General features: G+C 38.1%; 1 protein-coding gene across 1 annotated transcript in view; it reads left to right on the top strand.

The window, feature by feature from the left end:
* CUNH1orf185 (chromosome unknown C1orf185 homolog) overlaps positions 1-15,571 on the top strand; it is a 50,411-nt gene that overhangs the window by 7,720 nt on the left and 27,120 nt on the right. Inside the window, exon 2 of the mRNA XM_056122221.1 lies at positions 11,254-11,391. Within this exon, the coding sequence (XP_055978196.1) occupies positions 11,254-11,391 (138 nt within the window). The remainder of the gene's footprint in view (positions 1-11,253; positions 11,392-15,571) is intronic.

Here is a 15,571-nt window from a genome sequence, read left to right as displayed (position 1 = left end):
CTAGTCTCTGTGGTATACAATCTATATACATTATTGAGTTTAAACCAATCATTATTTATAATCATATCAAAGGAGGTTTTACATCTTGCTCATTTATCACAGCTAGTAAGTAACAAGTGTTAGAATTTGAACTAAGAGTTTTTCTGACTTCTGACCCTATGAGACTGAATAAAAGCTAAATAGTATAATTACAGACTTTTATGCTAAATAGAAATAGGTAGGGGAAAAATAACACTACATAATGCTAAATAATGGGGAAATGTGAAGGTAATGGGTTTTGAAGTATAAGATTAAAACAGTTATTGATTTAAGGACTGGAGTGATAGTAAAGCAGGTAGAGTGCTTTGCTTGCGTGGCTTCAACCAAGGTTTGATCTCCAGCATCCTACATAGTCCCTTGAGCCTGCCAGGAGTGATCCCTGAGCGCAGAGCCAGGATAATGCCCTGAGTACCACTGGGTGTGGCCCCAAAGCAAAATGAACAAAATAATTGAGTTTAATGATCAAAAGTAGAACACAGCAACTTAAATTTTAGAGATGAAGCAGTTTGGAACTGAGATGGGGTGGAAAGGAGAGAAAACAAAAAGAGCAGAGAAGAATGATTAAAGCCAGCATTTGTTAAAATACATTAAACATTTAAAATTCATGATCTCATTTAATACAATACTTATTAATATAGTACCATCATTATTTCCACTTGATAAAGTGATTTTGCTTTTTTCTTAAATTTTGAGCCACAACTGGTGGTAGGGTCCAGCCCCTTTAATCACTCAGGGCTTACTCCTTGCTCTGTGCTTAAGGGTCACTGCTGATGGGCCTGGTGGACCATAAGTGGTGTCAGGGATCAAGCATAGGTCAACCATGTGCAGGGCAAGTGTTTTTCTGTTTTATAATAGGTCTGTCCCTAAAAGAAGTTACTTTGATTGCTACTTTGCTAAATTAACAGAATTAGGATTTTATAAGGCAAATTCTGATTGTAGTTACTCAGGTTTTTTGTTTGTTTTTTTTTTTCTTTTTGCAATGCTCAGGGGTAACTCCTTGCTCAGCGCTTGGGAATTACTCCTGGTCGTGCTTATATGAGATGGTAGGGATTGAACCTTGGTCTGCATGTTCAAGGCAAGCACTCTACCCGCTGTACTATCACTCCAGCCCCTTTACTCATTTTTACATCATTATTCAAAGTGTTCCCAATGATATTTTTGTTAATTCTTAGAATTCTTCAAAATAATTCAAATAATCACAATAATTTAATATTCAATAACAAATTTCAAACATCTTTGTTAAATTATGATTATTTATTACACTTTTCTGGTCAAATAAGAGAGAATCAATATTAACTCTGAGTGAAATTATTTATATTGGGCTGCAACCTTCATCAAATTCAAAGGATACTACATTTTAAAGAAGTTAATTTAGAGGCTGGAGATAAAGTATAGTGGGTCAGGCACTTGCCTTGCATGTGGCCTACTGGTTTTGGTCTCCAACATTCCATATGGTCTCTTGAGACAGCCTGGACTTATCACTGTGTCTAGAATCAGGAATAAGCTCTTATCACTTCTGGATGTAGTCCAAAAACCAAAAAAGAAAAATAATTTACTAAAGTATAAGGAAGAAAAATTATTTTATGCATATCAGAAAAGCAGAGCCAACAAAATACAGAAAACCAGCAATAAAAAGTTTTATTTGGAATTATTTTGAGAATCATTTTATGAGGTACTCAAAAGTCAGTGAAATTATAAAAGTATTTTAAAAAGATAAGAGAAGGATTGGATGGAGCTGGAGCAATAGCGCAGCGGGTAGGGCATTTGCCTTGCATGCGGCCAACCTGGGTTTGATTCCCAGCATCCCATATGGTCCCCTGAGCACCACCAGGAGTAATTCCTGAGTGCAGAGCCAGGAGTAACCCCTGTGCATCCCCAGATGTGACCCCCCCAAAAAATGAGAAAAGGGCCGGAGTAATAGAACTTATTGGGTAGGGCACTTGCCTTGCAACACAGCTGACCTGTGTTCCATCCCTGGCACCCTATATGGTTTGACAAGAGTAATACCTGAGTGCAGAGCCAGGAGTAAGCCCTGAGCAATGCTGGTGTGTTCCTCTTATCCCCCCCGAAAAATAAGAAACAGTCCTATTTTAATAGCAAAAACCAAGTTGTTCAAAATTAAATAGAAATGGGGATCAGGTTACATATTATAAAGGAAATTTTTAAAAAATTAATGTTTTTTGCATTTTGGGTCACACCCGGCAACACACTGTGGTTACTCCTGGCTCATGTACTTAGGAATTACTCCTGGTGGTGCTCGAGGCACCATATGGGACGCTGGGAATCGAACCCGGGTCGACTGCGTGCAAATGCCCTACCCGCTGTACTATTGCTCCAGCCCCAGGAAATTTATTTTTAATTTAAAAACATTTTGATTTTTGGGTCACACTCAGTTATGTTCAAGGGTTACTCCCTAGCTCAGTGCTCAGAAATCACTCCCAAGAGTGCTAAAAAGACCAGATGGTTATAGAGTTGAGCCTGGGTCTCCTGCACACACACAGCATAACTTAAAGTACTATCTAACAGGCTCCCTTAAAAGTTTAAGCTCCATTAATAAAGGAGGAATTGATGAAACCACCAATCCAACATACTTTAATAATTTTTGTTTGTTTTTATTTTGGGGCTGCACCTGGCAATTCTCAGGGCTTACTCCTAACTCTGTGCTCAAAGATCACTTCTAGCAGTGCTCGGGGGATCTTATGCAGTACTACATCATTAGATCTATAACACGTAATTTCCGAAGTTTCCTATTGGTAATCCCTAAGGGAACATGGAGAAAGGTACTTGGAAGTTTTTTTTTATGACATCACTTTCACTCAAATTCTGTTGGTTAGAACTCAGTCACATGGCTTCATTTAATGGTATGGGGAGCTAAGATATGTGATCTTTTACCTGAGAAGAAGAGGAAAACATATTTGGACAAACAGCAATTTCTTTCTATTTTTTGGAAGAACTTGTATAAGATAAGAAACACTTGAATCATGCATGGGTATACAGTAGAAATTATAAAGTTATTGGGGCCTGCTATTTTCTTGGGGGGGTTTATAACTGCTTGTTCATTATTATCTCTTGAGCCGCTTTTTAGATTATAATTTAGTACCAAGTTTTTAATATATTAGCATAAATTTGTTGAAAGTGTTTTCTATTTTTAATCTTTGTTATAACTGTAATTATGTTCACTTTTACTCTAACTTCTTATGCTTTCTCTTTAAAGTTATGTTAATTCTACTTCGGCTTTGTCAATCTTTCTAGTCTTTAGCAAGAATATTAACTTTTATTTAATTTATCCATTTTTATTGTTTCCTTTCTAACATAATTTGAGCTTATTTTGATTCTCTTTTTCAACTTTGAATGTTAACAAACTGAGCATGTAAATTTTACATTTATGGCCATACATTTCTATTGAATTTGGTCCCAGCTTTGTTGCTGCAAATAGTTAACAGTGCTTTCATTATTTGTTCATTCTGTATGTTCTCAAATTTCTGATACTATCTTTTTTTTTAAATGAATGAGTCATTTTACACTAGTGTGTCTTTAAATTTTCCAAGCCTGATAGCTTTTCTTAGGGTATGTATGGGTTATTAATATCAAAATTATTACATTATTGTGAGAGAATAAGAATGAGTCTGTAAAAACCTATTGGTGTTGCAGTAACTGGGATTGTACTCTGAGTTATGATATGTGCACATTTTTAGTTGCATTGCTCACTGAGAGTAGCAAACTTCACTTGCGGGGCTTGCATACACCTGGCAGGGCAGTGGAGACTGCACACTGTTGAGGCACCAGGGATACTAAACTGCAGAGCCACTAGGATTGTGCCCATGTGGGTAATACCAGGGATTGAAGTCAGGTCTCATCTTGCAAGGTGGAAGCTTTTGCTACTGAACCATCTCTTCAGGGTTCAATGGAGAACTAACTTTTATTTTTTATTTTTAAAAATGTTTTAACTTTTGGGTCTGGAGTGATAGCACAGCAGATAGGACAATTGCCTTGCATGTGGCCTACCAGTGTTTGATCCCCAGCACTCAATATGGCCCCTCAAACACAACCAGGAGAGCTCCCTCAGCATAGAGCTAGGAGTAAACCCTGAGTATAGCTAGTGTGTCCCCCAAACAAATAAACAACCCCCCCAAGATTGTTTTTTTTTCATTCGTTTTTTGTTTCGAGGCCACACCCTGTGATGCCAAGGGGCTACTCCTGGCTCTGCACTCAGGAATTACATCTGGTGGTACTTGGGAGACGATTTGGGATGCCGGGGATTAAACCCCAGGTCATCTGCATGCAAGGCAAACATCCTACCCGTTGTATTATTGCACCAGCCTTAAATAAGACAGAAGGAAGCCAAGAACTTCAGCTTCAGGAGGGAAAAACTAAGTGGGTTATAAACATAGTAATAATAGTAGAGAAAGGGGAAAAAAAAACCTTGAAAAATGTAAGTGAGAAGTTAGGACATGTGAGAAACTTGAAATAATTTTTCCTGATTTTTCTAAGATAGCTGTGATAAAACACTTGAAAGTTCAGAAAAGCCTAGTGTGGAAATTTGTACTTTTACGCCAGGAATAGCTTAACACTTATTATTTTTCTTATGTAAATTTTTCTATAACCCATTTTTATTAAACAAACTGTGATTATATTTTTGATACTTTAAAAATATTCAAGAAAAATCCGGTGAAAAGAAAGGGAGAAAGAATAAAAAATTCTAGGGCTGGAACAATAGCACAGCAGGTAGGGCATTTGCCTTGCTTGCGGCCGAACCAGGTTCGATTCCCAGCATCCCATGTGGTCCCCTGAGCACCGCCAGGAGTAATTCCTGAGAGCATGAGCCAGGAATAACCCCTGTGCATCTCTGGATGTGAACCAAAAAAGCAAAATAATAATAATAATAATAATAAAATAACAAATTCTCAGGAAATCTACTAAATTAATATTTTTGTCATGTTTCAGATTTTAATTCTTTTTAAGAAATTTCATTTAGTTTACTGGAGAGATAGTTATGTGTTTAGGGCGATTGCCTTGCATGAGGCCAACTCAAGTTTGATCCCCAGAACCCCATAATGTCCCTCGAGCACTGCCAGGAGTAATTTCTCAGTACAGAGCCAGGAGTAAACTCTAACCATCTTTGGGTATGTCCCAAAATCAGCAAACAAAAATTTCATTTAATTTTAAAATCATTTTTATTGAGGTACTACGATTTACACTGCTGCTTATTTTACCTTTCATGCATACATCATTTTAGCGCCATACCATATCACCAGAGAGCTGTTTTCTACCACCTGTGTCCCAGGAACCCCTCCCAGCACCACTCCCCCTCACTCTTTGTAAGATCAGTTCTGTAGACAAACTCTCCAAATCTGGTTACTTTGGCCAGTTGTTCCTGTACGATGTTTCTTTTTTACCCCAAATAGGAGGTCTTTAAAAAAAAATTAATTGAGGAGATTGTGACACCTACACACATGTAAATGAACAGAGCTAGAGCTGAATTGTTGAAATTCCATAGAATTGTGAAGCATGATAAATTAATAACAAATTTTTTCAAAAAATTGTCTTTTTATAGGTCTATGCATTTAAAATCAATATAATGAATAACTCTGCTAATATACTCTAAAATTTATAAATGTATAAATTTCACAATTCAAGATTTAGTTTTCAGTTTGTTTTTTCTTGTTACTTGTTTATTAGTTTTTGGTTTTTGAGCCACACCAGGAGGTGCTCAGGGCTTACTCCTAGCTCTGTGCTCAGGGAACACTTCTGGAGAGGATCAGGGGATCATATGTGGTTCTGGGGAATTAACACGGGTCAAATGCAAGCAAGGCAAGTGCTGGTCCTCAGTTGTTAAAGTTTAGTAAGAGTGAGGAGGATTAAGAAAAATTGAAGAGAAAAAATTTGAATAGGCCTACAAAAGTATGGTTTATCCTAAGTATATTTTATAAAAGTTTGTTTTATTCTATGAAAGAGAAAATTGTGTTTATCTTATAAAAAACAATAGGGCTGGATAAATAGTGAAGTGGGTAGGTAGGGTACTTTTCTTGCTTGCGACCAGCCCTCACTTCAAGCCCTAGTACTACGTATGGTTCCACAAGACCCGTATCAGGAGTAATCTCTGAGCATACAACCAAAAGTAAGTCCTTACCAAAAGTAAGCAATGCTGGGTGTGGCCCAAAAACAAAAAATAAAAAAGGAGAAAATATTTTAGATAATATTTTGTTTCTATATTAATAAGCAAAAGATTGTAACAAAATATAACGGGTGTGGAGAAAATATGCATGACAGAACATTCAATATAAAATGATAATTCATATTATAAATATGTAAAATCCCTCAGTAAGCTAGAATTAAACAAAGCTTTTTTATAAAATTAATTTATTGAATCACATGAATTACAGAGTTACTCAAAATTGAGTTTCAGGTACAGCGTTTGAGCACCAATTCCTTCACCAGTATCCATTTCACTCTACCAGTATCCCCAGTTTTCCTCCTGTCCCCCCTCACCCTAACCCACAGAAACTTTACTTCTTTCTCTTTTATTCTTTTAGATATTATGGTTTATATTTCTCTTACTGGTAGGGTATCATGCATATCACTTTACCCTTTTCAGAATTCAGTCTTTGCCCTGGGTGATCGTTGTAGTGGTCCCTTCCTTAACCTAGCCTCACTTCCCTCAACAGTGGCAAGCCTCTATTAAGGACCAGTGCTCCTGCCCTTTGCTTCCATTGTCCTTAGGCACTAGTTATTCCCCTACTATGTTTCTTTATATCCCTTAGATGAGTGAGTCATTCTGTATTTTTCTCTTCCTATTTCTCATTTTGCTTAGGATATTACTCTACAAATCCACCAATGTAGCAGTGGTTTTGTCATGGCTTTGTCTTTTCTAATGGCTGTGTAGTATTCCGTTGTGTATATATACCATAACTGCTTTATCCACTCACCTGTTCTTGGGCACTTGGGTTGTTTCCAAATTTTGGCTATTGTGAATATTGCTGCAATGAATATAGAAATGCAGATATTTTTTTAAAAAAATCTTTCTTAATCTAGTAGAAGGTAACCACAAGTGCCTCGAGTAAATGCTATAGTGCCAAGTTTGTCTTTTAAAGAAGCTGCTTTAATGCTTCTGGAAAAACTGGTTTCATGGCTATGAATTCCCTTAATTGTTGCCTGGCCCTGAAACGCTGTGTCATTCCTTCAAATTTGAATGATAAACTGGCTGGATAGAGCATACTTGGTGAGGTATTAATTTCATTGAGGGTTTTTACTAATATCCCTCCATTCTCTTCTGGCTCTTAGAATCTCATTGATAGATTTACTATTAGAGATTTTTTTCTTTTTGGGTCACACCCGGCAATGCTCAGAGGTTATGCCTGGCTCTGCACTCAGGAATCACTCCTGGTGGTGCTCGGGGACCATATAGGATACTGGGAATTGAACCTGAGTCGCCCTTGTGCAAGGCAAACACCCTACCCACAGTGCTATTGCTCCAGCCCCGAGATTTTTAATTCTTTAAAATAAATAAAACATTAACAATAGGTTTAAATAAATGCTTTAGGGAAGATATAAAGTAAAAAAGACCCTCCCGTTGATCATCGATTTGCTCGAGCGGGCCCAGTAACGTCTCCATTGGAGACTTTGTTGTTACTGTGTCTGGCATATCGAATACGTCACGGGGAGCTTGCCAGGCTCTGCCGTGCGGGCGAGATACTCTCGGTAGCTTGCCGGGCTCTCCAAGAGGGGCGGAGGAATCGAACTCGGGTCAGCCATGTTGGCTGTGTGCAAGGCAAACGCCCTACCGCTGTGCTATCACTCCAGCCCAGGGAAGATATATGAATGATAAATAAACACATAGAAACTCAACATCATTACTTACTAAGAAAATGAAAAAACTATGACAGGGCCTGGAGTGATAGCACAGTGGGTAGGGTGTTTGCCTTGCACTTGGCAGACCCAGGTTCGATTCCCAGCATTCCATATGGTCCCCTGAGCACTGCCAGGGGTAATTCCTTAGTGCAGAACCAGGAGTGACTCCTGTGTATAGCTGGGTGTGACCCAAAATGCAAAAAAAAAAAAAACCTCAAAAAAACACAAGCCTATAATGACATATTTCAATCACATTTATAAGAAGGGCTAAAAAAAAACCCTGATAATCCAAGTGATGAAAATAATCCATAACAACTCTTTCAGTGTTACTTGTTGGCAAATAAGACTTTGGGAAATAATTTGACCATTTCTTATGTATTTAAGTGACTACTTACTGATCCAGAGAGATAGTACAGGGGTTAAAGTACTTGTATTGCATCTGGTTGATTGTTTTTCAGTTCCAGGCATTGCAAAGGTACTCTGAGCACAGGGCTGGGAATAGCCTTCACACACCCCCAGGTGTGACCCCTTCCCCCATCCCACCCATTTCCCCCCAAATTGTTCATAAATACTTGTGGGCCTGGAGAGATAGTAGGGCAGTAGGGCACTTACCTTGAATGTGGTTGACTGAGATTTGATCCCTAGCATTCCACATGGTCCCCTGACACTCTAGTGATTGCTGAGTGCAGAGCCAGAATAAGCCCTGAGCATAGCTTGGTGTGGCTCCCAAACCAAAAAATAAACAAATACTTGTTACATGACCCTACTGGAATAAAACAAATTCACTAAAACAAGTTCTAACACTGGACTGGAACAGCTGCAAGTCTTTCAGCTGGGGAATAAAACAAATGTGGTAGATATATAAAATGGAAATGCTACTCAGCAGTAAAAAGACACAGATTATTGAGGAGGAATGGAACAGCATGAATTAATCTCAAGTCCATTGTACTAAGTGAAGAAAACCAGACTTGAAATGTCATTGCTGTGTGATTCCATTAATATGAAATTCTGGAAAAGACAGAAGTATTTGGATGAGTTAGGGAATCAGTGGTTGCCAGAAAATAATGTTTGACTTCTAAAACAGTGTGATGAACTTTGGGGAATAATGAAGTTGTTTTGTCAATTGTTTTGGGTAATGAAACATTTATTTGCATTTGTCAAAACATATCAAACTACATATATACAAAGTGAATTTTACTATGTGGGAATTTAAATTTTTTAGTAAAAACCCTCTTATGTTGTATCAAAATGTGTTTTGCTGCTGCTTTCCTATTTTCTCTTTTAAAATCCTCATATTTTATCCTATATACTTCTAATCATTTCCAAGTCTTATAATTCGCCATGTTTTTCAATGTAATTGAATTACTTAGTTTTATGCCTCATTACTTAGTATTATGGCTCTTTGAACTCTTTCTATTCAAATAAAAGTTTGTTTCACTTAAAATATTTGAATCTTTCATTTTCTACTTGTTTGTTTTTAAATTGGGTCTTTCATTGGTGGCTCAGCACTTTCTTCTCTCAGAGGTTTTGGTAATATGCTTGTCATCTGTTCAAGAGGATGGTTTGGTCAAGGACTTGCCCCTGCATTTTCTCTACTGCTTCTAGCTAATTTCCTATTTCAGAACTCAGAACTTTGTCTATTGTTTTAGCCTTTCCTTACTTTTTAATGTAATGTGGCTTGGGGAAACCACATGGGATGCCAGGGGTTAATCCCAGGATTGTCTGCATGCAAAGCATACACCCTACCTGCTGGACTATCTCTCCAGCCCCACAGGCACATTTTAATTTTGTTATAGTTTGCGTCTCCTGTTTATAGTGTTGTTGGCTCATCTCTATACCACCAATATGTCCATAGCTCCCATTACATTATTAACTAAGTTCCTCATGTTTTCTTTTTTCCTAATTCTTGTCAGTACATATAACTATTAAGGTGATTGATAGCAAGAATAAAATAAATGAAAATAAAACAAATAAGGCTGGATTTAAATTACTGTATAACTTTATTAAGTTACTTTTCTTACTAGGGCCTCAATTTTATAACATGTAAAATGAAGCAGTTATACCATATAATTTTATATGTTTTTCCAATTAAAAACCTGTTGCATCCTGTTATTTTATATTGCTTTTATTTAGGGTTTTTTTTGTGATTTTTTTTTACTTTCCTGAGACAAAGTAGAGATTTAAAATGGAAAACTTTCTCAGAACCTAAAAAAATTCTCATTTTCCTTTGTTGGTCTCATCAACCTCCTCGGAAAAATTGATAATATAAATCTTAAAATGAAAAGTCTTTTATATTGAAGGGGTACAAAGAATGATGCTGTAGGAGGCAGAGTTATAATATAGCAGGTAGGCCATTTGCCTTATACACGGCAGCTGACCTGGGTTCAATCCCCAGTATCCAGTATCCAGTTAGATCCCCTGAACACCATCAGTAATAATTCCTGAATTCAGAGCCAGGAATAGACCCTGAACATTGCTGGGTGTGGCCAAAATCCAAAAACCAAACCAAAACAGCAACAACAACAAAAAAAAACAGCAACAAAAAACCAAAACAACATCAAAACCAAAAAAAACAAAAACCCAGCAGCCTCCCTCCCCCAAAATTTAGTAAGGAGGTGACAGTTGTGTGGAAATAAACAAATCTAGGTTTTAAGTATTACTTGGGTCAGACAAATCACCATGAAATACTGTGTAATTCTCAGAATCAGGCTATTGAAATTTATTAGGGACCAGAGAAATAGTACAGAGAGTAAGGCTCTTGCCAAGTATGTGGCTAATCCCAGTCCTGTATATTGTATCCTGAGCATCAGGAGTGATTCCTGAGCAGAGTCAGGAGTAAAGGAGTCATACCTGAGCCCAGCCGGGTATGCCCTTCAAACAAAGAACCCCCCCAAAATGAGGCCAGAAAGATAGCGGATAAGGCCATGCACATGGTGACCCGTGTTTGATTCCCAGCACACCTGAATACCCCCAGAAATGACCCCTGAGTACAGAGCCAGAAGTAAGCTCTGAAAACAGCCAGTTGTAGTTCCAAAACAAACAAACAAACAAACAAATATTATTAGAATTGAGAAGGGCCAGAGAGATAGTATAGAAGGTGGAGTGTTCCCCTAGCATTTGACCAACTCAGGTTAGATCCTCAGCATCCCATATGGTCCCCCAAGCTTGCCAGGGAGTGATTCCTGAGTGCAGAGCCAGAAGTAAGCACTGAGAACCATTAGGTGTGGCCCCCAAACAAAAACAAAACCATTAGAATTGCATAGGACCAGAATTCAGATGTCTTAAGAACTTGATTAATATCTTAACACTATAGTTTGTGATATCACTTTGATTATTATGCTATTAAATTTTACTTAGAAGATAAAGATATATTCATGAAATAATCTCTTATTTTTTAGGTTTTTTTAACCACTTAACCTATTTTCTGGCCACTGGTGCTGTAACATTAGGAATCGGTTTCTTTGCTTTAGCATCAGCTTTGTGGTTTCTAATCTGCAAACGAAGGTAAGTCTTATTAAAATAATTCACTTTAATTTTTTAAAAAATTGAATGGAAAACTTTTTTCAAGTGATACTAAATGTAAATAGCTATTACAATATTATTCCTATAATTTGAGTTTGTTTATAAACCTTTAATTGAGAATAGACAGCTTTATATATTTGAAAAAGTCTAATCAGAGACGTTCTACATAGTGTTCTTTTATATTTTTGTTTGTTTGTTTTGGGGTCACACTCAGCAGTGCTCAGAGCTTACTCCTGGCTGTGCACTCAGGAATCACTCCTGAGAGGCTTGGGGGATCATATGGGATGCCAGGAATTGAACTTGGGTCAGCCATGTGCAAGCAAGCACCCTACCTGCTGTTGCTCTGGCCCCTATCACTTAATCACTTAATCACTTAATCCCCGTTATTCATCGATTTATTCGAGCGGGTGCCAGTAACGTCTCCATTCATCCCGGTTGCGTGCTAGCGTAGCCCAATGGTATCTGTTCGTTTTATGAACATGTAGAGCCTCAAACCGATCATTTAGGGTCTTGACGAAGAAGTCTGACCAACTTATAGGTGGGCGTCCACGTGATCTTTTGATGTCTCGTGGAATCCAATCAGTAATGGCTCTAGTCCAGCGGTTGTCTGTAAACCTCATTACATGTCCAGCCCATCTGATTTTTGATGTCTTGGCAAATGAGACAGCGTCCCTGATTCTTGAGCGTTGACGAAGATCATAACTCCGGATTCTATCTCTCATTTGAGTGAATTGTGATATTCCAAGCATAGCTCTTTCGATTCCTCTTTGAGAGACACGAATAGCGTTCTCATCCTGTTTTCGTAGGGTCCAGGTCTCTGAGGCATATGTTAATGCAGGAAGAATAGTGGAATCAAAGAGATGTGCTCGTAGCTGGAGGTTCTTTGTCCTTTTAGTTATTTCTTCAATGCTCTTGAAGGCATTCCAAGCCGCTCTCTTCCTCCTGCGCAACTCAGGTGCCAGGTCATTCATCATGTTGATTTCTCGACCTAAGTATATATAACTGTTGCATTCGGAGATGGTGGTTCCGTTGAGAGCGAATGGAGCGTCAGGAACAAGGCTGTTTCTCATAAACATTGTCTTCGTAAGATTCAGCAGTAGTCCTACCTTTCCACACTCACGGTCAAAGTCCGCCAGCATTTGTGCCGCTTGGCTGATGTTTGGTGTTATTAGAATGATGTCATCAGCAAAGCGGAGGTGGTGTAGTTGCCGACCATCTATCTTCACTCCCATGTTTTCCCATTCTAGTCATCGCATGATGTTCTCGAGGGTGGCACTGAAGAGTTTTGGTGAAATGGTATCACCCTGCCGAACCCCTCTCTTGATATGGATGATTACTTCTTTGTAGAATGGTGAGATCTTGGTAGTGAATCCGCAATAGAGCTCACGAAGGATCCTGATGTATTGAGTTTGTACGCCCTGATTGGCTAGGGCTTCCATGACCGCTTCCGTCTCAACAGAATCAAAGGCCTTCTTTAAATCAATGAACATTAGACAGAGCGGCATCTTGAACTCCCGAGATACCTCAATGAGCTTGGTTATTGTGTGGATATGGTCAATGGTACTGAATCCTTTTCGGAATCCAGCTTGTTCACATGGTTGTCCTTCATCTAGTGTTCTGCTAATCCTATTCAGGATGACTCGAGTGAATAGTTTGTAGATGACAGACAATAGGCAGATTGGGCGATAGTTGCCAATGTCGTGGATGTCTCCTTTCTTGTATAGTAGTACAGTCTTGCTGGTTTTCCATTGGGATGGAACCTTGCATTCAGACAGGTAGCGTGTGAAGAGTCGAGCTAATGTATTGATGAGTACTGATGGTAAGTTCTTCAGGTGTTCAGGTCTGATCTTGTCTGGGCCAGGTGCTTTTTGTTTCTTTACCGACGAGATGGCATGTTGGATTTCGGAAGGGAGAACATTGGGAACGACATATCCATCATGTGGTATGTGGTATGTGGGCAAGTGGATGTGGCTATTAAAGAGATCTGAGTAGAAGTCATGAATAATCTTCTCCATTGCCCTTCTGGAAGATGTGATAGATCCATCATGATGTCGGAGGGCAGTCATCCTGGTTTTGTAGTTGGTGAAGGCCAGGCGGGCATTACGAATGTTTTTCCCAGCTTCTGCTGCATCTACCAGTACTGCTGCTCTCCTGTTTTTGAGGTCATCCTTGATGGCTTTTCTGCACTGTTTTGCCAGTTCGGACGTTTGCTTGTGGTTGCCTGAGGCACGTGCCAAGCCACGTTGGCAAATAAGTTCAAGAGTGTTCGAAGAAAGACGGTTTTTTGTGGTTATTTCTCTCTTGGCATTCCTTGCACAATCATGGAGGTGCTGAATCATTCGATCGTATCGCTCTGGCCCCTATAGTTTTATTATTATAATATCAATCTTCATGCATTAAAAAGTGAGGGGAAAATAAAAAGTGCATATCTAGAAGGCATGAGTATATATTATAATCTAAGACTATAATTTTTTTAAATGACTACTAATTTAGAGGTTGAAAACATTACCAAGAGTGAAAGAGTCCTTTCCTTTAGAAGATATGTGGGAGCTGACAGTACTCTGGAATGGTGTACATGTCTTTTGCCAAAGATAGAAAAAAGATACTTGACCTGTCAGTCACTTTCAACCGTAAAATTTGATGTTTTTAATTAACTAAAATTATAAAAATATTATAATTTTAATTATTATAATTTTAATAATTATAATATTACACGCGGCCAACATGGCCGACCCGAGTTCTATTCCTCCGCCCCTCTCGGAGAGCCCGGCAAGCTACCGAGAGTATTCGATATGCCAGACACAGTAACAACAAAGTCTCCAATGGAGACGTTACTGGGCCCGCTTGAGCAAATCGACGATCAATGGGAGGGCCTTTTTTTTTTTTTTATAATGAATCATGTGCTAGGAGATAGTTCAGAGATAGTTCAAGATCATGAGACTGACAACCATGAACATGTCAGACAAGGTTTCTATTTCATAAACTTTCCAATGCCTTTGGAGCCAACACATAATGAACATGTAGAGTCATTGGTGAGGGAATGTCTGTTCAGGTGAGCTGTATTTAATCTGAACTTAAAAAAAGAAAAAAAAAGAGGAGCTAGAGGGGCCAGAGAAGATAGCACAGCAGGTATGGCACTTGCCTTGCATGCGGTTGGCCCAGATTTGATTCCCAGCATCCCACAAGGTCTTCTGAGCACTGGTAGGAGTGATTCCTGAGTGCAGAGCCAGGAGTAATCCCTGAACATTACTGGGTGTGACTCCCCCCCCCCAAAAGGAGCTAGATTTGAGGAGGAAATAATAATGAGACTAAAGAGGTAGTAAAGGTTAGTTTACATAGGAATTTGTAAGATAGAAGTATAATATGAAATTTGTATCTTCTTTGTACTATTAGAATACTTCAATTATCATAATATTACCATTATAATAATAGCTAACAGTGAATGCTTACTACATAGTAATGCTTTTGATGTAATAGCATTTTTAACAGTTTTATTAGTTGGCCATAATATTCTTCTTTTAAAGACTTTGTCATCTATATGTGATTTACATGTTTGTAACACTTTAATGCTTTTAGATATAGCTTACATATATCTAAATACATAGATTTTAAGAATATAGTCATGAATTTCAATAAGTATGTTCCTATTAACCACAACTCCTGAGGCTTAACTCCTTCCCAATTCCCAATACTTACCCAGAGTCAATCATTATTTAGATTTTTATCACCATAGATTATTTATGCATATTTTTGAGCTTTATATATGGCATTATATGGATCTTTTGTTTGTGTGCTTTTTTTCACTTACTATTTTTGAGACTAATTTGTGTTGAATTTATCTGGACTTCATTATTTTTATTGATATGGAATATGAGTAGTATTTCATGTGTTTATATATTCTCCTGTTAGTGAACTTTTGGGTTATTTCCAATTTTTAGCTTTAAGGAATAAAGCTGATATAAACATTTTTGATTAATGTTTTTTGTAAATATACTTTTACTTTTCCTGGGTAAATATCTAAAAGTGAAATTGATGTATCATGTAATTAAGTTTATTACTCCTGACTCTGTATGCAGGGATTTCTTCTGGTGAGGGTTGGGGCACCATAAGGAATGCCCAATATTGAACTCAGGTCCTTCCTTTGCATGCAAGGAAAATACCT

This window comes from Sorex fumeus, unplaced genomic scaffold (assembly GCF_029834395.1).
Source record: "Sorex fumeus unplaced genomic scaffold, SorFum_2.1 ptg000045l, whole genome shotgun sequence".
Lineage (NCBI taxonomy): Eukaryota > Metazoa > Chordata > Mammalia > Eulipotyphla > Soricidae > Sorex > Sorex fumeus.
Note: the sequence above shows the minus strand (reverse complement) of the source record. Positions and strands in the feature narration are given on the sequence as shown.